At 37.5% G+C, this 24,395-nt stretch overlaps 1 protein-coding gene and 2 long non-coding RNA genes across 4 annotated transcripts in view; 2 read left to right on the top strand and 1 right to left on the bottom strand.

Annotated features, from left to right (window-relative positions):
• The first annotated feature begins 6,048 nt into the window (after window positions 1-6,048).
• LOC124402072 lies at window positions 6,049-12,388 on the top strand. Its single transcript, XR_006928648.1, has 3 exons — window positions 6,049-6,126; window positions 6,231-6,338; window positions 12,190-12,388. It is a non-coding gene; the product is annotated as an uncharacterized LOC124402072 (long non-coding RNA).
• On the bottom strand, window positions 11,080-12,261 carry LOC124402073. Its single transcript, XR_006928649.1, has 2 exons — window positions 12,184-12,261; window positions 11,080-12,083 (listed from the first exon to the last, which is right to left on the bottom strand). It is a non-coding gene; the product is annotated as an uncharacterized LOC124402073 (long non-coding RNA).
• Window positions 12,389-15,985: 3,597 nt separating the features above from the next.
• The window catches only part of camk1b (calcium/calmodulin-dependent protein kinase Ib), a 33,218-nt gene continuing 24,808 nt past the window's right edge, over window positions 15,986-24,395 (top strand). Inside the window, exons 1-3 of one of the 2 annotated variants that reach the window (XM_046875108.1) lie at window positions 16,026-16,108; window positions 18,351-18,363; window positions 22,959-23,069. In XM_046875108.1, coding sequence (XP_046731064.1) covers window positions 18,353-18,363; window positions 22,959-23,069 — 122 coding nt within the window. In that variant the 5' untranslated portion in view covers window positions 16,026-16,108; window positions 18,351-18,352. Of the gene's footprint in view, window positions 16,109-18,350; window positions 18,364-22,958; window positions 23,070-24,395 lie in introns of both variants that reach the window. The other variant, XM_046875109.1, reaches the window with a different exon arrangement.

Here is a 24,395-nt window from a genome sequence, read left to right as displayed (position 1 = left end):
CCTTGGAGATTGAAAAGAACACTAAATTCCTTTGTTTTCATCATTCTGAGGACCTCACCTTACAGCTTTGTTAAATGCTCTATCTTGTTGGTTAGATATTTAGGTTATTTTTTTCTACACAGTGTGTGTTAATCATCATCTAATTCTCATGACTGGTTCTGGTCTCTGTTATCAGCTGGGTAATTTTTAGTTCCTCTGTCCTGACAATGGAACACCACTCATAATACCTGCTCATCAGTGGTCTACTTCTGTGGACAGGACAGAGTGAGGATTATATATTATGCAGATAGGCTGCATAATATATAAATAAATATATAATAAATAGGCTGCAGTCAGTTATATATGGAAGTTTTAGCTAAAAAACTGTAACTCATTGATTTGACTTTGAGACCTTGTAGTTGTTTGGCTTGTTGGAGAAAACTCAGGACTCATGTAATAAGGTGTTCCAATCAGGGTGCTGGCCATGTCGTTCTGATTCTCCAGAACCCGCGCGATGCCCAGATCTCCCAGCTAGATTAAACTGTCAGAGATCACGGGTGTGATTGGGTGAGTGAGGACCCAAATGCAGGATGCGACAGGGGTGTGGAGAAAACAGGCTTTTGCAAGCAGAGCAACTGGGAAAAGGCAAAAACAAAGTCCAAAAAACAGTCTTAACACAGGCAAACAGGGCAATGCAGGGAGAAACAAAACCAAATCCTAAAATAATCCAAAATATCAAAGAGCCGGCAAACAGAACAACATAGGCAAAGCAAAAACACAAAAACCAGTCGAGAGCAGAGGCAGTGGGGAAAAGGGGTCAGATTCACAATCAGGTACAGGTACAGGAACAGGAACAAAATCCAGAGCAGGCAGGGTGGCAGAAATATTCTCAGGTACTTTATACAGTGGCATTTAAGAGAGAAAAGTTTAAATCAATTCAATTCATTTTTATTTGTAAAGTGCTTTTAACAATGAACATTGTCTCAAAGCAGCTTTACACAAATAATGTGGTGATAAAAAATATGTTCTTTATAAGTGTAAGTTTGTATATATATGTGTATATGTATATTTTCCAGATCTAGTAAGGACTCTTGCTGCTGCATTCTGAAATAACTGAAGTTTATTTATGCACTTACTCAAACACCCAGACAGTAAAGCATTACAGTAGTCTAATCTAGATGTAATATAAGCATGAACTAGCTTTTCTGCATCCTGTAACGACATCATATTTCTAATTTTAGCAATATTCCTAAGGTAAAAGAAGGCGATCCTGGTAATATTATTCACATGAGCCTCAAAGAAAAGACTAGGGTCAATAATCACACCAAGGTTTTTGACTGCTGTACACACTGAGACAGAAACACCATCCAGAGATGCCACGTAATCGGAAAGTTTACTTCTAGCTGCATGTGATCCTAGTAAAAGTACTTCCGTCTTATCTGAGTTGAGCAGAAGAAAGTTATCAAGCATCCACTGAATAATGTTCTTTACACACTCCTCAACATTGATCTCTCTCATCTGGCTTTGCTGAAATATACAGCTGTGTATCATCAGCATAGCAATGGAAGCGAATACCATGTTTATGTATAACTTCACCCAGAGGCAGCATATATAAAGAGAAAAGCAGTGGGCCTAAGACAGATCCTTGCGGAACACCAAACTTTACCTCAGAGAGTGTGGAGAACTCTCCATTTATATCAACAAACTGATAGCGATCAGTCAAATAAGACCTAAGCCAGGAGAGAGCTGTTCCCTTTATTCCAACAACGTTCTCAAATCTAGCAAGCATTTTAGTATGATCAATTGTGTCAAAAGCTGCACTAAGGTCAAGCAAAACAAGTAAAGCATAAATAAGCTTCAGTTAGTCCAGAATGCAGCAGCAAGGGTCCTCACTAGATCTAGGAAATATGACCACATCACCCCTGTTTTAATTAGTCTACACTGGCTCCCAATCAAATCTCGCATTGATTATAAAATATTACTACTGACGTATAAAGCACTTAACGGTCTCGCACCGCAGTATCTGAGTGAACTTCTGTACCAGTATGATCCTCCACGCCTACTTAGATCAAAAGGTGCTGGCTATCTGTTGGTTCCTCAAATAATGAAGACTACAGCAGGGGGCAGATCTTTCTCTTATAAAGCCCCACAGTTATGGAACAGCCTTCCAATCAGTGTTCGGGACTCGGACACAGTCTCAGTGTTCAAGTCGAGGTTGAAAACTTATTTATTTAGTCAAGCCTTTTATCAGTAGATTTTTCTTAGGTAAAGGCACAGATCTGGAGGGCGCATGGATATAGAGTGTTTGGTGAACTGGTATATTTGTATGCTGTCGTCCCTCACATTCACACGTTCACTCAGGTTTGTTGAGCGGTGGTGTGGTGGGTCGTCTCTTATCCCAGAGATCCCTCATGTCTGTGTTACCTTCTGGTTCTCTCTTTTAGTTATGCTGCCATAGTGAGTCTTGCCGGAGTCCAAACTGCACAGTGACATTAACTTTCATACACCAATAGTTACACTTAATAATCCATATCCTTCTCTTCCCGTCACCCTCTCTCTCTCTCTCTCTCTCTCTCTCTCTCTCTCTCTCTCTCTTTCGGTCGAGTTAAACATGCTCCTGAGGCTCCAGTGACCACTGTTCCTGCCCCTCTCCCTCCATGGATCTTCACACTTCTGTGCAGCTCGGGACGGTCTCTCATCAACACCTTGGGTGGTTCCATATAATTCCGGAGTAGAACGGGTGCTTTTGAGGACGGATTGGACTGTAGTTGGTGTCAGCGGTCTGCTGCACTGACTCGGGAGTGCAGTTTGCTTCTGATCATCATCACTGTACCCCGCAACTTTGCATATATGCTTCAAATGGACATTTGGTGCAACCCAGATGAGGATGGGTTCCCTCTTGAGTCTGGTTCCTCTCAAGGTTTCTTCCTTTGCCATCTCGGGGAGTTTTTCCTTGCCACAGTTGCTCATCGGGGACAAACATACTTACAAAGAACATATTTACATTTAATCACCACATTATCTGTGTAAAGCTGCTTTGAGACAATGTTCATTGTTAAAAGCGCTATACAAATAAAAATGAATTGAATTGAATTAAAGAGACAAAACCCTGATCAAAGGAAGAAACGTAGGCAAGGGATTAAGCATGCAGGTTGATTTTGATGAGGAAATAATTGAAATGAAGTAATTCTCTTGAATATGAGTAAAGTTTTGTAATTGATTGTCTGTTATAATTACACTGCTGTCTACATGGTTATTTGTAAAATAGTTTGGATTTATATAAGTCGTCTGGATTTCTTGCCTGATGTTTTCAAATTTATTATTAAAAAAGTTCATGAAATCATCACTACCTATTGATGGTGTGCATGTTAGTGCAGTGCCTGTTAATTTTGCTACTGTGCTGAATAGAAATCTAGGATTATGCTTGTTATTTTCTATGAGGGTGGAGAAATATGCTGATCTAGCAGCACTAAGAAATTTTCAATAATTTAGGAGGCTCTCCTTCCATGCTATTTGAAATACTGTCAATTTTGTTTGACACCATTTGCGTTCTAATTTCTGAATTGTCTGTTTTAAGGTGCGCGTATGATCATTATACCACTGTGCAATTTTTTTTCCTGATCATTTTGGTCTTAAGGGGAGCTACGGCATCTAGATTGTAACAGAACGTTGATTCAAGGTATTCAGTGGCCCAGGCAAGCTCTGCGGGCTCAGACGGAGATTTATTTAATATCGTCATTTCCGGAAGGTTATTGATAAAACTCGCTGCTGTAGTTGACGTGGATGTACGCTTAACAAGGTAACGTGGTAAGGTACTAATGCAATGACTGAGGCGGATTTTAAAAGAGATGAGGTAATGGTCTGAAATAGAGAGGCAGACTGTGGAATTATTAGTATTTCTTTTTATTTTGAATCCAAATGTTAGTTACAAATCAAGAGTGTCTCCACAACTATGAGTAACAACTGCTGCTCATAAGGAGTCTTCCTGATTATCAGAATGAATATAAAAGTCACCAACAATTAATGCTTTGTTCTAAAGAAGTAGCTAAATTTGTGATGAAATCTGCAAATTCTATGAGAAAGTGGGGCCCTGGGGGTCTATAGATAATAATTAATAGAATTGACTGACTAGACCTACTTTTGGACACTAAATATTTTATGTTGGTGTAAAGAACTTCAAATGTTTTACATTTGTGTTTAGTCTTTTGTGTGACGCTTAGATTATTATTATAAATAGCTGCGACTCCGCCTCCTCTGCCATTTAGACGGGGCTGGTATATGTAACTATACCCAGGAGGACTCGCTTCATTTAATGCTACATATTCATTCGGTTTAATCCACATTTCTGTCAAACACATTATTTTAAACTGCTGGACGTGTTTGATATGAGAGATCTAAAATTCAACAATCCTATTTTTAGATCAGAGGTGTTGGCTGTGCATTCAATCCTTTTTAATTTAATGTTAATCAGGTTACTTAAACAGACTTTCTGAGAATTTCTACATTTTGGTTTCGCTCAGGGGACAGACACAGTCTCAATTTGGTGGATCCTGAGTGACGACTTTGTGCAGCTAGCAGACGGTCGGTTTAGCCTGGCTGTCTGCTCCCTGGCCTTGGCTCTGGACAGTCACTTATTAACTGGTGCTGTTCTGAGACTATGACCTATACTACAAGAAATGAGAGCAGCACCTTCCCGAGTGCGATGGATACCGTCCTGCCCTAACAGGCCAGCCTTGCCCTCAAAATTGCTCCAATTATTTATGAAGCCCACATTGAGCACCACTCGGACATCCAGCAGTTCAGCCACCATAACCTGCTGTAGGCTACATCACCAGTTTAGACGACAGGCAGAAGACATCACCTGGAATTCTATCTTGTGGTAAGCATACAGTAGAAGAAATCGTATATAGTAATAAAACAGGGCATATACAGTAATACAAAGGTGTCTGAAAATAATGCACTTATGTAAAACATTAACCTGATATAATAAGATCTTTTGACTAAAGACTGTTTATTCTTTTTGCCAGCGTATCACACTGAAAAGCAAAAGAAAACTAAAGCATGTAAATTGCCAAAAGAATCGTTATTCGCGAGATTATGGCGACTGACAGACATGCTCCTCTATGTTTCTCTGTCAATCCCCAAATCGCAGCGTTACTTAGTGGATCGATCAACTTATCACGTAATAAAGTTGGCATGATAATTGCCTTTACTTTTTCAAAAACTGTACAGTAAAATGATTGAAATTTAAGACTATAATATAAAGGCAGAGTCTAAATAAGAAATATTTAAAAGATTGAGCAAACCTATAAAGAAAAATGTTTTATGAGTGTTTGAATATGGAACACGATTGAAAATGCACCTGAGGTTTAGAGTGATTTTGCCTTTACTTTTCTCAAAAAGTCCACAGTAAAATAGTTTACATTTAATAGACTAATAGAGAGGGACACTCTAAATAAGAATTAAAAGAATGAGCAAACCTGTAAAAGAAAATGTTTAATGAGTCTTTGAATATGGAACATGGTAAAAAATCCACTTATGTTTAGAGTAAATTTGCCTTTACTTTTCTCCAAAAACTCCACAGTAAAATGAGTTGAATTTTAATACAGTAATAGACAAGGACACTTTAAATCAAAATTATTTGAAAGATGTTTTATGAGTGTTTGAATATGGTGATTCAATGCACTGATTTTTATGTTTCTTAAACATTGTGCAGTAGAATGACCCGAAAATTAATTCAGTGATAGTCAGGCTCACTCTGAGTATTGATGAATTATCAAACATTTGATTGAAGGTAAAATAAAGGTGATTTTGCTTTTACATTTTATTGTATAGTCTCAAACATGATACAGTAAAGATGTTTTAAGAGTGTTTAAATATGGGCTTTAATTATATATATATTTACACCACAAACAAGAAATGGTATTATTTGTGCTTTGTTAAAAAAAAACAATGTATTGCTATTTTATGTATTTTTGTTTTTGTTTTTTATAACGAAAACGCCTTTACATCTTTTTTGACCGCTCCCACCACCCATACCGTAAGTGTACGATTAGACGTGCAACACAAAAAAAAAGTGCGGCTGGCCTAACCGCAGTCCGATGCTAATGAGCATCTATGCTAGCGGCTAACCCGGCTATATAACAGGTACAGCAACCACAGTTAAAAATGCATATAAAATATCGTTAACATCATGTAGCTAAATAAATCTCACACAGTGGTCTCCTATAACACTCTTTACTATTATCTAGGGACAGTGGAGTACACACGTACAGTGCTCAGGTTGGCCGTGTCGGGACGGGGGGCGGCAAGATGGCGCCGTGAAAAGTCGTGGTCTTGTGAGCTGAGAAACAATTCGGGTATTTCTCACAAATGAATATGCAGATTGTATAAAGTTGCTCAATTCTACCGATATGTTGCTTATAGTTGCAGAATTTGATTAATATTAATGTTGGAATAGCACGACTTGATAATAGTGAATCATTAGCAGTTATGCTACATGACTCAGCAAAATGGCTGATGATCTTGGCACAGAGATGGAGGTCAATGCTGTAATGGAGAAGAGAGGTTTTAACGATACGATACTCTTATGCCTGTAAAGTTAAAAGCGGAGGAAGTTCTTCAAATTCTTGCCCAAACCAAGCAAAAATCAGCCTCCCAAAAGACAGAAATATGTGCTTAGCAAAGTAAACTTTCTTTGAGTGCTGTGCAGGAGAATATCATCCGAGTTCTCTCAGAGGAAATCAATGAGAGATTCGATCAGCTTGAAAGAATGGTTCAAGAAATTTCTTCCAACATTGAAGCCTCTTACTTCAGTGCATGATGATGTAATGGTTTTGCAGAAAGAAAATGAAATGCTAAAAAATGAAGAAAAAAAAAAAAGGTCAAAGAAATGAACACAAAAATTCAGGATCAGGAACACTACAGCCGCAGATAGTGCCTGCGTTTGTATGGACTGTCAGAACAGTCCAACAAGAACGTTAAAATGAGGACTATGGACGTATGCAAAGTGGTAGTTTCGTCACAGACAAACATATTGTAGAAGAAGGTTTGGATGCGACACACCGTCTGGGCCGAATTAAAACCTCGGATGAGGACAGAAAAGTGAAATCAAGACCGGTGATCATAAGATTAATTTCTCGTACAGCTGGAGATTTCATTTGGAAAAACTCAAAAAAAACAACAAGTATCTATTCACGAAGGGGCTGTGGTTTAAGGAGGACTTGACTGCTTTTGAGCACGAAATCGTCTTTGGCCGACTGTGGAGAGAGCAAGAAAAGAAGGCAAAAATGCTTATTTCAGCGGAACGACATCATTTTGATCGGCTCGCTGCAGTCTGAAATTGGTGGCATTGTGAATAATAGTATAATAATCTTTATATATGCATAGTTTAGCAAGAATTCTTGGGTGTCATATGTGGAAATCTCGTTATGTAATAGTTTACAGTTTAGATGTTAATTGACTTGTGGTTGTTTTTTTTTTTTTTTTCTTTTTTAGTAATTGTTTAAACATTAATGTCTCTTTCTTTATTTTCTATCAATGCCAGAGGTATTCGTTATATCTGGAAGAGAAAAGCTTTATTTTTGTATTGCAAAGAGAAATATGTTGATTTTTGTTTAATTCAGGCAACGCATGCTATTTTACAAGACGGCAAAATTTTGATTTATTGCAATTTGACTTCTCTAAAATTTATGAGGATAAAGCTAGGAGGGCATTTATTAGAACTAGACTAAAATGGCTAGAAAAAGGGGAAAAAATGTAAAAATTATGTGTTCTTTCCTCAATTTCAAAATTAAAGATAAACAATACATTTGTGGATAATTCCTCAGTTATCTAAAAATAGTTTTTTAGTAATTTGTATTGTCCCATTTCAGCTTCTTCTGACATTGATACTTTTCTAAATAGCTTAGTGAGTGATACCAAAAAAATAGACCAGAACTTTGAGAATACTTGTGATAAAGAAATAGACATCGTAGAGGTAACAGAGTGCATTAACTTATTAAAGACTAACAAATCTCCAGGCAATAACAGACTAAGTGGTGACTTTTACCAAAAAAACTTCACCCTTTTTGTTGTTAGTATTTGTAGAAGCTATACAAAATGGTGAATTGCCGGTTTCATTAAAACAAGGAGTTATAACATTGATTCCCAAACCTAATAAAGACAAGTTAGTCATTGAAAATTGGAGGCCTATTAGTTTGTTAAATATTGACAGTAAACTGTAGTAATGAAGTAATACTGAAGCAAGGTTTAGACGATAGAGTTGATATAGAACAATCAGGGCTTATGCAAGGACGTCATATTAGGAATAAAATGAGACTAGTTTTAGATATGATTGATTATAACCACTTTATTGAGGATGATAGTTTTATTTTATTTATTGATTTCTATAAAGCATTTGATACGGTCATTCATAGTTTTGTTTTTCAAAGTCATTAAAATGTTTGGTTTTGGAGATATGTTTTTGAAAGCTGTTAAAACATTGTATAGTGGGTGTAATAGTACTCTCAATCTTGCTCATGGTACCTCACAAAGATTTAATATTCATCGTGGCATTAGGCAGGGATGCCCTCTCTCTTCTATATATTTTTGTTAGTCACTCAAGTTTTAGAATCACATATAAAGAGAAATCAATTTGATGGTATCACAACTTTAGGTGTACAATTTAAACTTAGTCAGTTTGCCACATTATTTAAAAAAAAGAGATCATTTGTAATCCTAAAGAGCAAGGGGGATTAAAGTTCTTAGATTATAATACTCTCAATGACACCTTAAAAATTAAATGGTTAATAGAGTTTATAAAGAATAGAGAAAATGGTCCTTGAAATGTATTTCCTAATTATATTTTTAATAGTTTGAGAGGCATTAATTTTTTTTTATTATTTTCTGTTGATAAAATTGTTAGCATGTAAATTAAGTTTGACGATACTTCTAAAAAACTATATTTCAGAAGGGATCGACATGGTTAATCCTTGTAAGAATATTTTCATTGAAAATGTTGATTTTTAAAACAACAGTGTTGTAATAAGATAAAAAGGAATGCTCTCCGTTCTGCATCTTTACCTGCAGCAAAGTCTTTTTGGTCTTCTTTATTTGGTTATATTTCTTGGGTTAAATTATGGAAACTGCCAAACAAGTTTTGTATAAATAACAAAATTAAGGAATTGTCTAACAAAATACTCCATAGAATTTATCCTGCTTTTTTTGTTTGTTTGTTTTTTGTTTTTTTCTCTGTAAGTGTAAATTTAACGAGTATGTAATACCTCTTGTTCTTTCGGCATAAAAAAAAAAATTATGGATGACAAAAAAAAAAAAAAATTATGGATGACCAAAAAAAAAAAAAAAGAAAAAGAAAAATGATGGATGACAAAAAAAAAAAAAAAATTTATGGATGACAAAAAAAAATAAAAAAAATTATGGATGACAAAAAAAAACCCAGATGCTCCACTCATGCCGAAAGGAAGATATTTCACAACAGTAACATTTAAATACAATTGAATGCATTTAAAATTGTATTTGTTGAATGATCTGTCTTTTTGTACTGTAGCTCTACAAGTCATGTTTTCTTGTTTTTTGTCTTGAAGCGAATCACACCTGTCGTGTAGGTTCATGCTGGTGATCAGCTTGGGAGTGTTGAGGGTGTTTAGCCATCTCTGTGTTAAATGCTCTACCTTGTTGGTTAGATATTTAGGTTATTTTTCTCTACACGGTGTGTGTTAATCATCTAATTCTCATGACTGTTAGGTTCTGGTTTCTGTTATCAGCTGGCCATTCCCTTCCCACGACTCCCGGTAGTTGACATTATTGGGATGTCAGAGTTGGGAAAGCAGCTGATCTTCCTGTTTAGCCAACCGGCGCTCTCGCTTCAATGATGTTATTAGGTTCAGCCTCTTGATGACGTACTGGACAGGGAAATACAGCACATGACACTAAATACGGGAGCTGTAAAGAGCAACGACATAGGATGCAGGACCGTACGTAGCTGAATTCCTAATCAAAATCAACCCACTATCAAAAATTTATCTTCAATGACACACACTAGAGATGATCAGACTCAAGATATCTGATCTTACCTTACCTGTTTAAGGTCTGATTTGTGGTGAACTAGGGTTACCTCCCCATAGCTCTCCTTCCCCACTACTCCAAAGAAGACATAGCTTTCCATTTATGTCGTTAAACCGCCAAGTCACCCCGTTACTTAACTGCTCGATTGACTTATTCGTTCTAAAGTTCCACTTTGTGCACGAGCGAGCACTTTTGTTGAGTGATTGTTTTTTTTTTTTTTTTTTTTTATAAATGTTTTTTTTTGTGCGCGTGTGTGAAAGCGATGCTACTGAAAAATTGTCATGCAAGGATTCTTCTTCACCAAACAACCAAGCCATGTGAGCAGTAACAATAATGTAGCAAACCCCCAGCCAGACAATGGTGAAGCGTACTGATGTTTTAAAAAGCCTTTATTTTGTGTTCAGCCGTCAGCCTTTTCTTGGGAAACACAAAATCTACCTTTCCTTGATGAAAAACCTTTTCTTAGTGAAACACCGTAAGAGCTAGTTCCCGTTCCAGCTAGGTGCTTAATTATCCCTTACTTTTCTTGAGAACTTTGTACGATTTTAGAGCATTTTAGCGACACGACTTTCCTTTTCCATGTGTGCGTCTCACTAACTAGTGGGGGCAGAGTTAAAGGACTATACCATATGGGGGCGGAGTTAAATGACTATATACCCTATGGGGGCAGAGTTAAAGGACTATATTATACGGGGGCAGAAGAGACCAAACAAAATGGAGCTCGAAAGGATTACCTTATTTACTTTTTTCTTAGAGTTAGTTACAGATAATATTCTCCATCCTGGGGATGAGGGTTTTCTAACCCTGCACTCAAGCACACTAAATGCATATCCTGATCATCTCACTTTATTATAGACTCATCCCCACTTCTTGTTATAATAAGATTCACTATTCTGAGAAGGTTTTCCATTAGATTTTGGGGTGGGATCTGTGTTAAATGCTCTACCTTGTTGGTTAGATATTTAGGTTATTTTTCTCTACACAGTGTGTTAATCATCATCTAATTTTCATGACTGTTAGGTTCTGTTCTCTGTAATCAGCTGGAAAATTTTTAGTTCCTCTGTCCTGACAATGGACAACCACTCATAATACCTGCTCATCGGTGGTCTACTTCTGTTGACAGGACAGAGTGAGGATTATATATTATGCAGATCAATAAATAGGCTGCAGTCAGTAATATATGGGAGTTTTAGCCAAAAAAAATTGATTCGTCTTTGAGACCTTGTAGTTGTATGGCTTGTTGGAGAAAAGCTCAGGGCTCATGTAATAAGGTGTTCCAATCAGGGTTCTGGCCATGTCGTTCTGATTCTCCAGAACCCGCGATGCCCAGATCTCCCACTTTAATAATGTTGGTCTTAGTCAGGAAGATGTTCTGCGTTTTCAGGTGTCGGTGCAAGATGTGTTCCCGTGTAAATACTAAAGAAAACAAGAAAAGAAACATGAGAAATCATAGTGCTACCTATTAATAGCTGAAGGGTGCATCTGATCGTATAAGTCTGTTGAATTCTTAAATCTAATCAGTCAGAAGGTTTTGATACCTGCAGGGCCGTCGCGATCTGGACAAACCAATCCACCACCTGTCTCTCTGGCAGAAGCTCGCCGTTCTGCTGCTTTAACCTGTGATACAGGTCTCCTCCCTCACAGAAGCCCATAACTATATACAATTGATGGTCCTTTCCTTCCCATGATTCCCGGTAGGTGACAATATTGGGATGTTTGAGCTGTGAGAGCAGCTGAGCTTCCTGTTCAGCCGCCCGGCGTTCTCGCTTTGACGATGTTCTTAGGTTCAGCTTCTTGATGACGTACTGGATAGGGGAAATCTCTCATTGATTTGTCTTTGAGACCTTGTAGTCGTATGGCTTATTTAAAATAAGCTCAGGGCTCATGTATAATGGTGTTCCGACCAAGGTGCTGGCAGTGTCATGATGTTGCAGAATGTGTGCAAAGCCCAGATCTCCCACTTTTATAATGTTGATGTCAGTAAGGAAGATATTCCTGGTTTTCAGGTCCCGGTGCAAGATCCGTTTTTTGTGTAAATACTAAAGAAACCAAGAAAAGAAACATCAGAATTCATAGCGCTACCTATTGATAGCTGAAGGGTGCATCCGATCGTAAATCTGATCAAGAAGGTGTTGATACCTGCAGGGCCATCGCGATCTGGACGAACCACTCCACCACCTGTCTCTCTGGCAGAAGCTCGCCGTTCTGCTGCCTGAGTTGGCTGTAGAGGTCTCCTCCCTCACAGAAGCCCATGACGATGAAAAGTTGCCCATTCCCTTTCCACGACTCCAGGTAGGTGACAATGTTGGGATGTCTCAGTTGGGACAGCAGCTAAGCTTCCTGTTCAGCCAACTGGCACTCTTGCTCTGATGTTTCCAAGCTAATCCTTTTGATGACGTACTGAATTGGGAAATACAGCACAACACTACTGCTACTGGAAATTGTCATGTCAGGATTCTTCCTCATTAACCAACCTAGCCACGTGGGATAATACAGATAAATAGGATTTGATAGTAGGTTCAAAAGATATCAATGGTTTTTACAGTAGAATTTCACTATTTATAATATTTCTGTTATAGTTTGAATAGTTTAAAAATATTTAACAAATACAGTAAAAAAAAAGGTAGAAATAAATGTAGAAATATAAAGTAGTAAATCTGTCTATGTAATATTTTAATATGAAAGAAACATATGCTGCATATTGTTCTGCACCTGAATGAGCAGGTTTCTTAGCAACATTAGCAGTGATTCCCAACTTGTGAAGATTATGGACTTTAAAGAGTCCATCTAGAGACGTACCAGTGCCAGTTGGATCCCACTACATGTGTGGAGTTTTGACATTGGACCTCCGGGAGTGTTTAAAGGCTCTGGCATAGAGAAGCTGTTGCTGGATCTGTGATGATCACAAATGTTGACTACTTTTATACCAAAGACTGTAGAAAGAACATTTACTTATAATCTTATACTCCAGTACTCATGTTATTTCCCATTTTCCAGTGTTCTGTATTGTTGAAAGATTTTTGTTCAAACTCTTGAAGTCACCCAAATGAGGATGGGTTCCCCTTTTAAATCTGGTTCCTCTCAAGGTTTCTTCCTCATAACATCTCCCATTCCCTTCCCACGACTCCCGGTAGGAGACAATATTGGGATGTCGGAGTTGGGAAAGGAGCTGAGCTTCCTGTTTAGCCAACCGGCGCTCTCGCTTCGATTATATTATTAGGTTCAGCCTCTTGATGACGTACTGAATTGGGAAATACAGCACATGACACTAAATACGGGAGCTGTAAAGAGCAACGACGCATAAGATGCAGGACCGTACGTAGCTGAATTCATCATCAAAATCAACCCACTATCAAAAATATATCTTCAATGACACACACTACAGATGATCAGACTCAAGATATCTGATCTCACCTTACCTGTTTACGGTCTGATTTGTGCTGCACCAGGTTCACCTCCCCGTAGCTCCCCTTTCCCACTACTCGGAGGAAGACATAGCTTTCCATGATTCTCTGTTCAATCCCCAAATCGCAGCATTACTTAGCGGATCGATCGACTTATTACGTTATAAAGTTTCACGTGTTGCACGAGCAAGCACTTTTGTTAAGCTTTAACTTTGATTTGTGTGTGTGTGTGAAAGCGATGCTACTGGAAATTGTCATGCCAGGCTTCTTCATCACCAAACAACCAAGCCACGTGAGTACTTCAGATAATATTCTCCATTCTGGAGATGAGGGTTTTCTCAGCGCCATCTGGTGGTTAGCAGAATGCACATGGCTTCATCTCAATCCGAACCTGCACTCAAGCACACTAAATGGATATTCTGATCATCACACCTTATTATAGACTCATACCCACTTCTTGTTTTAATAAGATTCACTCTTCTGAGAAGGTTTTCCTTTAGATTTTGGGGTGGGATCTGTGTTTTATTATGCACTGGACTATGCAGGGATGAAGTGCAGAGGTTAACAGAGTGGTGCAAAGCCAACAACCAGTCTTTAAATGTGAAGATGGATGTTGATTTCAGGAAGAAACAGTGTGATCACTCCCCGCCGAACATCAATGGCTCCTCTGTTCCTTTGTTTTCATCTGGCTGAGAACCTCACCTGGTCCCTAAAACCCAGCTCGATAACAGAGAAAGCCCAGCAGCGTCTCTACTTCTTGAAAAAGCTAAAGAAGGTCATAGGTCCCCTATTGTCACCTAGGTCCCACCACACATGCTCAAAACGTTCTACAGACACACCATCGAAAGCATGCTGAGAAGCTGCATCACTGGTTTGGCAATTGCACTGTTTCTGATCTCAAGACCCTACAGAGAATAGTGACTGAGACGGAAAGGATCAGTGCTGTCTCTCTTCCCTTCGTGATTTATATAAAAACCCCATACGCTGCATTTGCAAAGCCACCAATCATTGTGGCTGATCATCATACACACCTCACACACACTCCTCACTCTCCTGCTGTCTGGGAAAATTTACCAAAGCATTCAGGCAAGATGCTCTTTTTAGTTCCAGTGATTAAAAACTGTACATATATTGCATACAAATACATGATAAACAGTACAGTACAAAGACGAATCACATAAAGGTGCAATAATGTGTCCACGTACTTTTGAAAGTATAGTAACATGATGCTTGTCCTAGATATTTAGTTACTTTAAGACTGTATATGTGTAATCAAATCAATATATACTTATAAAAAAAGGTGTATTATTTAGGGTTTGTCTGTCCTTACGTGTTAATAATTTACTGATCTGTTAATTTGTTTATATGTTTGTACTTGTACAGGTCAGCTAAGATAGAATTAGCATTTCTTCTTAGTTAATTTGCTAATGGTGTTAAAGCCTTTTTACCACCAGGTGGTGCAAGTCCAAAATAAATGTAACACTGCACACCAGTGTCACAGAAAACGTTCATGCACAGTTTGTCAGATAGCAATAAGTGGGGACTGATTAATAGACATAGTCTTAGTTTGTTTGTTTAGGGTGAAATAGAAAATTATATAAACTGGTAAACTAACCAAGTCAGTAATAATCAGTAAAAAGGTGCAGGAAACCTCCACCATTCTTCACTGTTGCCTGCAGACACTCATCACTGTGATGCTCTCCAGCCCTTTAGGAAACAACCTGGTTTTTTGCTACAGCCAAATATTTCTGATTTTGACTCATCAGGAAAGAGCACCTGCCTAGTCACTTCCTTGTTTCCATGTCAGATGTATGGCACAATTCTTCCCTGAAGGCCAGTTCTGTCCAGACTTCTCACAGACTTTTGATTTTATCTGGGTCCCACTGATTTTCACCAGTTCTTTGCTGATTACATTTTACAGTACTACAGCTTTCCTGAGGATGAAATATGCAGGTTGACTATACATAAGGTCTTAAACTCGTCATGTGCTAATAAATATGTAATAAATAAATAAACCATAACTGCCATAAATGCCAAATGCAATAAATGGAAAGAATTATGAAAACAACCTTCTACTGTTGGTTCTTTTTTTACTTATATGCCATTTACTTTGCATGACATTTTACTTATTACCACACCCACATACATGCTTGGAGATTAAACACTTGTAATGTGCATAATTAAATATAACTTGAGCACTTATATGATTAGGGTAAAATGTAGAAGTTGTGACGACTTTGAGATCAATTCAACCAAGCTCAACTTGCTTATCATCATCATCGCTTTACTGGTTGGGAGTGGGCAAGAGTATTGATATGTTTCGTCATATTCTCTTTGAATAAACACAAGAAAAAAGAAAGAAAAACATGTCCCAAGAACATGGAGGAGTTGGTAACACATCAGTGCCATGAGACAAAAAAAAGCTTAGTATATCAGCCAATCACAATCGCTCCTTGGTGTACCTGAGGGTCATTTTTATGATTGGTTAACACTTAATAAGCCACGCCTTTCGTTCTTTATACATGAGCCATGTTGACGTCAGCAGTGCGCTGCTTTTGGAGGGCTTGCGAGAGGAAGCGGAGCTGCACTGCACTTATAGCGGGCCGGGCGCGTGCACGTTACATCAACTCATATCATCTCATCTCATCTCCGGCGTTCAGGTAGGAAGCAACGCTGGCCGGCGTGCACACACACAAACACACGCAGGTTGAAATCTAACGCAAATAGGGAAGTGAATCTTTGTGTGATTAATTGCAAGCTATTTATATGCAGATCCCTGTAAAGAGGAAGAGCGGCGACGCGCGCGCTGGATATGAATTAGACTACAGCGGAAGGCGTTTCAGTTATTATTAAAATGACAGCATGTGCACGGAATCAGAGCAGTGAAGTTGCATTAATGATCTTGCTTCATAACACGTTATATCGCTCTTATTACCCGTGCACTGCCATTTGTGCCTCTCCTATGCAATGCTTGGAGATGCAGATGACTACCAGAGATTAAGGATGAAGGCTGCTCTTTTTCTAAACGGCCACCCAGGCGAAGAAACACAATCAAGAAGGGAAACTTATGAATGAATGGAAAGGGAAAAGGAAGTGTGATGTTATTAGAATAACACAGTCAACTCAAATTAGAAAACAAAAGGCAGGACTAACTCTAATTCCAAGTGTAAAGACAGCAGGAAAGATTTCGGAATCTTATTAAAAGGGACTTGGAAGCATCCAGGAATTTTCTCAAAGTTTCCAGTTCCTTAAAAGGCCAAATAAATGCATGGTAAATATTTGGGTTTAGGATGTAAGATTTGTGGAAGGGGGAGTGTCCACTTTCTTGTTTGCCTGTCTCTGTTTTTCAACTCACATTTGCTGCTTTGAGGTATGATGTTCCTTTATACATGAGCTTAATTTTAAGTTCTGCATTTCATCTTGGGATGTTCAGCTCAAAAATCTGTAACAAATGCTTGCGGCTAGGCTCAAAAGAACTACTGGTTAAACGCTTTTGCAACTCAGTTGCAGTTTAGACTGGTCTGGCACCCATACTATGCAAATCATGTGACAACAGCATGTCAGAGGACACATTAAAGAGGAATCTTCAACCCTTGATTTCAGTAGCACAATCAAGGAAGTGCTGGTTTTTCCCACCCAGGAACATAATTAGCATAACAGAAGCTGGACTTTCTTTAGTGGCCACTTGGTATGTGAAACCATCTTTCATTCAAACAATGCTTTAATGCAAAGTGTGTTGCTAATGTCATGTCAGAGGGAGGAGATTGTTATCAGACACAAAAGTCATAAAGCCGGACTATCCTGGCAGCAATTTGACTGCTCTCTGGTTTATCTGTCGGCTATTAGTCACAAAGTGTCTTATTTTGGTGCCCTTTGGACCTGGAATGGGAAGTTTGGGAAAATGCTTGTGCACACTAAAATACAGACCCACACAAACACATGTGCACCACTTTCCCATGCTGTATGTAATAAAGAGGAAATGATGCGCTATTAATGAGCATGTGGTGTGTTTGGTTTCTATGTTCATAAGGATGTTAATGAGCAACAGTCTGGTTACAGATCAAGGAAATGAATGTAAAACAAGCACAAAAATAACAAACCCAGTTTACATAACCCATGGGAAATGCCAGCACGTTTCACACAGATCATGGTGTATTAAGCTTGTCAGTTATCTTATATAGTGTTTTTTGGGTTTTTTTTATAGAACTGTTTTAAAACAATTTCTCTGCACTTAAGTAGACTTTTTCCAACATACCAAAAGATTATCCTAGATTTAGTGAAAGAAGTGATATTTATAAAGACAGACGAAAGCAGGCCCTTCAGTTATGAGACAGGGGCACTGTAGTTGCAGCAATGAAGAAAAAAACCCAGTCATATCGTAAGTGATCAAATTTGCACGGCAAAAATGCAAATTCTATGCAGGAAAGGACATGGGGACTCGCATTTGCATCTGGTAGCAGTTACTCTGGTTTTATGCTAACTTTATCAAGGTGAACCTTTTGTATGAGCTAATAGAAAGCGAGAAACATGTAGGAGGGATTGTGGTCTCTTTGGTCACAAAAAAGTAAAATAGCTGCTTATTATTGAGTCTTAAGACTTAAGCTGTTTTCTTACTGTTGCTTGGTGAACAGCAGGGGGAAAAACAATTAGCCTCTTGAGGATTCATGCTAAATTCTTTCTGCCTGCTAGAATTTTCTGGTTAGCACCTCTGCCTGCTGGCATCTCTCCAAAATGGCCGAGACATAATCTTGGTTATATACTTAGAATATATATATATATATATATATATACACACACACACTCATACTTGGACAAAGAGAGTTCAATATCTTTCTACTTTTAGTCTGGGGACAAAAAAGGGTTTGAGGTGTGATTTTTGTGTCTCTTGTGTCTTCTGAGCAGCCATGGGACACCAGTGAGTATCTTCTCTTTCTGATGAGCTCCAACTCTTCTGAATGCTGCATGCTGGGTCCGACTTTTCCCATTTGTCTGAATTGCAGGGTAGTTAGTGACTGCTCAATACCACTCAATCTTTCCTTCTATATCCTCGGTCCATACTGACCGGTGAACATCTGACCCCTTATGACCTTTCATCCTGCATGCACACCAAGCACTCAAGCTCTGTTTTCTGGATAAACCTAATGTGAGCCATGCCAAAGCATTTTTACCTGTCTACACATATTTGAGTGTGTCATAAAGGCCCATATCTGTGTTAAAGTATCTGGTTGGTGCATCAATCTCAGTTTAGCTTTTAATCATCCATGGAGAACTTGGAGAAAAATGACTGCAGAGCTACTGCAGAAGACAGTGTATAACTTTGGCATCATCTTGCATGTTTAGATGTGATCTAAATTTGACCATGTGTTACATTCTTCACTGTCTTTGGCTGTTAAAACGACTGTCTTTGGCTTGCCAACTTTCCAGAAAGAAGTTTTGAGGAAGTTTATTTATTATCAGGTTTGAGTTTTGCAGTGTGGAAAGACAAATTCTTACATTCTTTTATGGAAATGTTCTTTTTCTGGAATAAAAAGCATGGTATTTAAAACAAAACAAAAAAATTCTTTGCTATTCATATCTGTATACAATATCTGTATATGATGATGCTCCAATAAACCCAATTCCATAAGCTTCCAATGGAAGTCCATCTAATAGAAGAAGCCATATATACAGATTCTGATTAATTAAAATCAGTACTTATTAAAGTAGAACTTATAAATTAGCCTTAATTGAGACTGATACATTTCCACAGTAATGACAGAGGGGAAATAAACTTCTGAACACATGAAATGTTTACTGCATACCAGTTTAGCAAGTCACTCCTTAGACTAAACATTCTTTACTGTCATATACTCGTTCTAGCCTTTCAACAAGTGAATTAGAAAGTTTAGAAAGGCATTACTTAATATATCATGCTTTTAGGTTGCACCTCTGTGCTCTTTTAGGGAAGTGAAACTTTACATCCTGCGGTCAGCCTAGACTCAGAAGCAGTGAGGCTTACTTGTTAACTTCAGCCTCTTTTGTGTGTGACTTCCTGGGTTACTTTTTTTATCAGCTCTGAGACCATAAATGTCTTTTTTGCCTCAACAGAATCTACATTTACCACGCTAGCATTTGTTTCCTCACTGAGACCTTACTTTCTACCACTTGAACTTTTCAGACCCAACTGCTATACATGCAATGAATTTCCAGTTGCATATTGGTTTTGCTTTTTGCCACTCAAAGGCTATTAAGTGCCATCTTGAATTATTTCAGTTTAACAGGACAAGTGTCTGATATCGTATTAGATGTTATATTTAATAACAACACACTTGTCAGCCTGAAAGTATATTGATGTTGGTCTACCATCATCCAATCCATAAATCTAGAAACATCACACAAACCTTAAACATGTGATTTTCTTTTCTTTATTACTCCTCAATTAAAAGCACATTACATTTATCTTAAGTGCATCATGAACAGAAAAGAAATAACTTTCTTCATTATGACCTTGCACATCTTTTTAGCAGTTTCTGCAGAGATTCAGGTGAAAAACTCTGTATCTTGTCATAAATGAGCAGATTTTTTGTGGGTTTTACATCATTGAGAATAATAAAAAATACCTGAATTATAAGGGGAGGCACTTGGACCCCGACATACATTCAGCATAAGGGCAGATTTCCTTGAGGATTTCATAATTTAGTCAAGTTTATAGAGCCATAATGACATTTGATAGGCACACCCATAGAATTTTATTCATTCGCATTTGAAAGGCAACCAACAGTGTCTGGTAACATCTTAAACAACGATTCCATTTTCAATTCACTAAAAGATTAAACGAGTCTCCTTTAAACCAAAAAACCCAAACATCTTGGCATCTTGACAAAGAGAATAGCCATTGTCTCTTAGTTAAAAACAAAAGACCATTACAAAATATTTGCCTCTCCACAATGGTGTTACTTTAGAGGCAATCAAAGATGTACATCACCATTAACTTTATGCTGGTAAATCAGCTAGTGAAGGTCTGAAGAAGCAGAATTTGGAATCTCCCACAGCATCTATCTCTGAGTCCTGGAAAGCAGGCTGTTATTATGCTGGTTATTTTGGTCCGAGAAGCCCTCCCATTATTGCCTTTGAAAGGCCGTGTGTGCGTGATGACTGATGTGCCCACTGTTTGTGCCATTGCAAAGCCCTAAAATTAGAACCAATGTGCATATTCCACACAACACAACTCCACCCAGTTTGTTAAGATGGAAAATATAATAACTTGTATCAGACTATTGTATAAGGCATTAGTAGTTTCACTCTGTTTGGTGTGTATATGAGGTCAGTGAGTGAATTAAACAAAGCACATACTAACCCCAAAACTACAGTATGTAATACACATTCCTGATTTAGGACATTTTCTTTGAATAAATGAAATGACATGCAGTCAGTTTCATGCAAGAGCATTTTATATCTGCAAAATTTTTCATTGGCCCGTGAGAGCCTCTCTGGCTTTGGAGTACAATATTTTGTTAAATGAATGATGAACTAGGAAAGCTCTTGTAGGGAAATTGCATTGAAATGAGACATCACAAAATGAGCTCTTTAATTCAGCTCATTGATCGTCTAATCATTGATCCAATCTATTTTTTTACGAATTGTTGAATCGTTTCTGTAAGGTTTCTGATTGCATACGAAGCGATTCACCCTAACAAAACACATACCACTACAAGATCTTTCTGTGAATTAGAGCAATATCTATAATCATGATATTGTTTGGGAAGCTTTTTAACACTTTGTTTTGAATTAATAAAAAAATTAGGGTGCAAATTGAAGGTAAAACCAAGAATAAAATTACCTGATTAATGTCTTTTGTAGGGTTATAAAATTGCTTCTCTCATGTGTCAGTTACAGTTCCTTTAAATGCAACCTTCTAAATCTTAAAAATGCTAAAATATAAATGCTAAAAGTATCATTTAAAAATAAGAAAAATTTAAATTCCTTTTACATGCTTTAGTGATTTTACAGCGCTGTATTTTCGGAAATACTTGTAATGCATTTAAATTGTTTTTAAAGAATCGCAAATTGTTGCTTTTTGTATCAATTTTAGTAAATTAAAAAAATGTTTACACAATTTATCTCTCACTGAATGGAATTGACTGATGTTCCTAGTATCTTTTTAGAACGTGTCTCAAATTTATGTTATAAATTTCTTATAAATTCAATTCAGGCAGATATAAAAATTCCATTTGTGTTTTTTTTTTTGTTTGTTTTTTTACCTCAGTGGTAATAATGGTGAATTCACATAACAGTATATACATTTTTATAGAATTGCCGTAACCCCGTTTTAAAAAACTCAATACTTAGTTTCTGTTTTTGAGAGTATTTATAAAGCCTATACAAAAGCAGAACTATTATAGGTTACGTCAATCTACATTTGGTAGATGTGCTTATCCATGCTTGTCTTGTGATTTGAATTTACTTTCACAATCTTAACCACTGGGCTAAGATAAAAATGAAACGAATTTTTAATATAATTGTAATATAATATAAATTCCTAATACAGTGGAACCCCGCTGATCGAGATTAATTTGTTCGTGTTCCCATATGCTTGTACTCGCATGTTGATTTTTACATAAGAATTAATGTAAAAGCAACGAATCTGTTCCCAGACCTCAGGCGATCGCTTATTTTAGCCCTTAAATAATGTTTTATGCGTAATTTGACACACAAATATACTTGTAACCAAGTACATTATTTTCTATTTGTTCTTTATGATTGTACTTATAGTTAATCTAGACATGCCATATTGCAGACAAAGATCTTGTGTCTCGAGACCACGTTCATGCTTTTCTACAATTTCTTTCTTTATTTCAATGGTTATTCTTTTTACAACCTTCTTTCGAGCGCTATCACTAAACTTCTTGGGACCCATGATGCTTAATTTATAGTGAAATAAAACAAAAACACCATATAAACAGACAAAAAGCGCAATATTCACACAAAGGAACGAAAAAGAACTCAGAATAATGTCTATGAAACGACAGCATGAATCGTGGGGACTGAGGTGATGAGCGACGAGCAGATTTTTACAAGTAAAACCGCTCCGATATTCTCGTACAACAAGGCACTCATACACCGGGGTTCCACTGTATAACCCCGTGTCAGCATGCATTTTATCTCATGTGCTGGCGCCACAAAAACGTAAATTTCCCAGATTCTGCTATTCAAATGGCCCAAAAAACTTTGTACAAGATAAGTAGCATCACATGGGACATGTCAAAATGCACTTTAGCTTTAACCTTTGACCTCTACAATCTCATCTTTGAGCTGCATTCCCTTGTATATGTAGTAAAATTACGTGAGTTAATCTTACAAATGACTCTATCCAAGTTCCTTTTCTTGTTATCCACCAGCTTACAGTTAACCAAAAAAAGGTAGATCATAATAACAGTCATCCTCAAAAACTTAATGAGAGGAAATAATGCAGATTACCGTATTACAAATAAAACTAACGTGTTTGACTGAACTGTGCTTTCCAACCCCCAGCTACACGATATTTGATCGGAACAAGATGCCCCTGGGTGAAGATGGACACTTGTGGAAGAAAAAGACATCCGACATAAAGGAGATCTACGACTTCAAGGAGGTGTTGGGAACGTAAGTTGTCTCGCTGCTATGGTGCACTTAATAAGCTATGGACATTGTAATGTGAAGGGAATTTGCTGGGGATTTCCATATGATTTTTGCCACGCTTACTTTCACACAAAGTGCAACTTATGGGGTGGAGAATGGTTCAATGTTATAAACATTTACTACTGTAGGACATAATTCCTTTCGTTTTTTTTTTTTTGAGAAACAAATCCACAATTATACAAGTGACTGTTAGGATTTGCTAGTTGGTTCAAAAGATATCAAATGTTTTTTCAGCAGAATTTCACTATGATATTTCTGTCATAGTTTGAATAGTCTATACAGAATGTCTATACACAATACATGTCTATACTGTCTATACAGAATGACTAATCTATTGTAGTATTCCTAACTTTCGAAGTAAAATTAATCTATTATCGAAAAGTTCTGACAGTGAGTAATGGCACAAAATTGTTTTCATAGCAGTATCACCTATGCTAAGCATGATTAGTGCAGTTTTAGACATGTACAGCATTTCTGTGGTAATGTGTCAACACATCTAATATCTGCTGATATTTTTGTCCCATTTCCAGTGTTATTCTGCCTTTCCTTTGTTTGTATAAAGAAGTGCTAGTTAGTTAAATTGAGTCATTAGCTAGCATATGCTTGGCCAGTTTCTTAGGAACAGTGTTCTCACCACTTTAACCACATTAACTGGGAGCATATTGTGTGTGTTCCCTTCTCAGGTCAAAAGCACACAATTTAAAGTTAGTGAACAGCACCAAAGTAAATCCATGTTTATCGCAATGTGGGATTTATTAGTAATCTAGAGGAACAGTGCTTTTTACCCAGTATAAAATATTAGCATGCTCATAAATCTTTGGTTATTATCCCTTTTTGCAACACTTTTATTGACTTATTGAATTAAGTGACTTCAATTGCAGTCATGTGTGACTATTCTTTGGTAACTCCTCTGGTGTATTGATCAGTGAGTTGACCTCTGTGAGGAATTCTGAGGTCTAGTCCTCCAAAGCAGACATTCCTAGAGCAGAGCAGCCACTCTCTCTCTCTCTCTCTCTCTCGAGCTGTTATCAGGCAGTAGTTTTGATGCATGCTCTGCTAGAAGGTCCTGGGAGAGAGCAAGCTAAAGAGTTGTCTAAAATAGCAGCTTGCACCATGGCCCAGGGGTCACATTATTTCATTTAACTGTGTGTATGCATGTATGTATGTGGATGGAATGGCAATGGACTTGACCTTGTGGTTTGTTCATTTTATTCAGTTGGCTGACATTTAATTGAATATGACTAATGCAGAATTTGAGACCATTTCAGGAAGTAAAAACAACAACATCGG

The sequence above is a fragment of the Silurus meridionalis genome, chromosome 19 (genome assembly GCF_014805685.1).
Source record: "Silurus meridionalis isolate SWU-2019-XX chromosome 19, ASM1480568v1, whole genome shotgun sequence".
In the NCBI taxonomy this organism is placed as follows: Eukaryota; Metazoa; Chordata; class Actinopteri; order Siluriformes; family Siluridae; genus Silurus; species Silurus meridionalis.
This window is presented reverse-complemented; position numbering and strand designations above follow the sequence as displayed.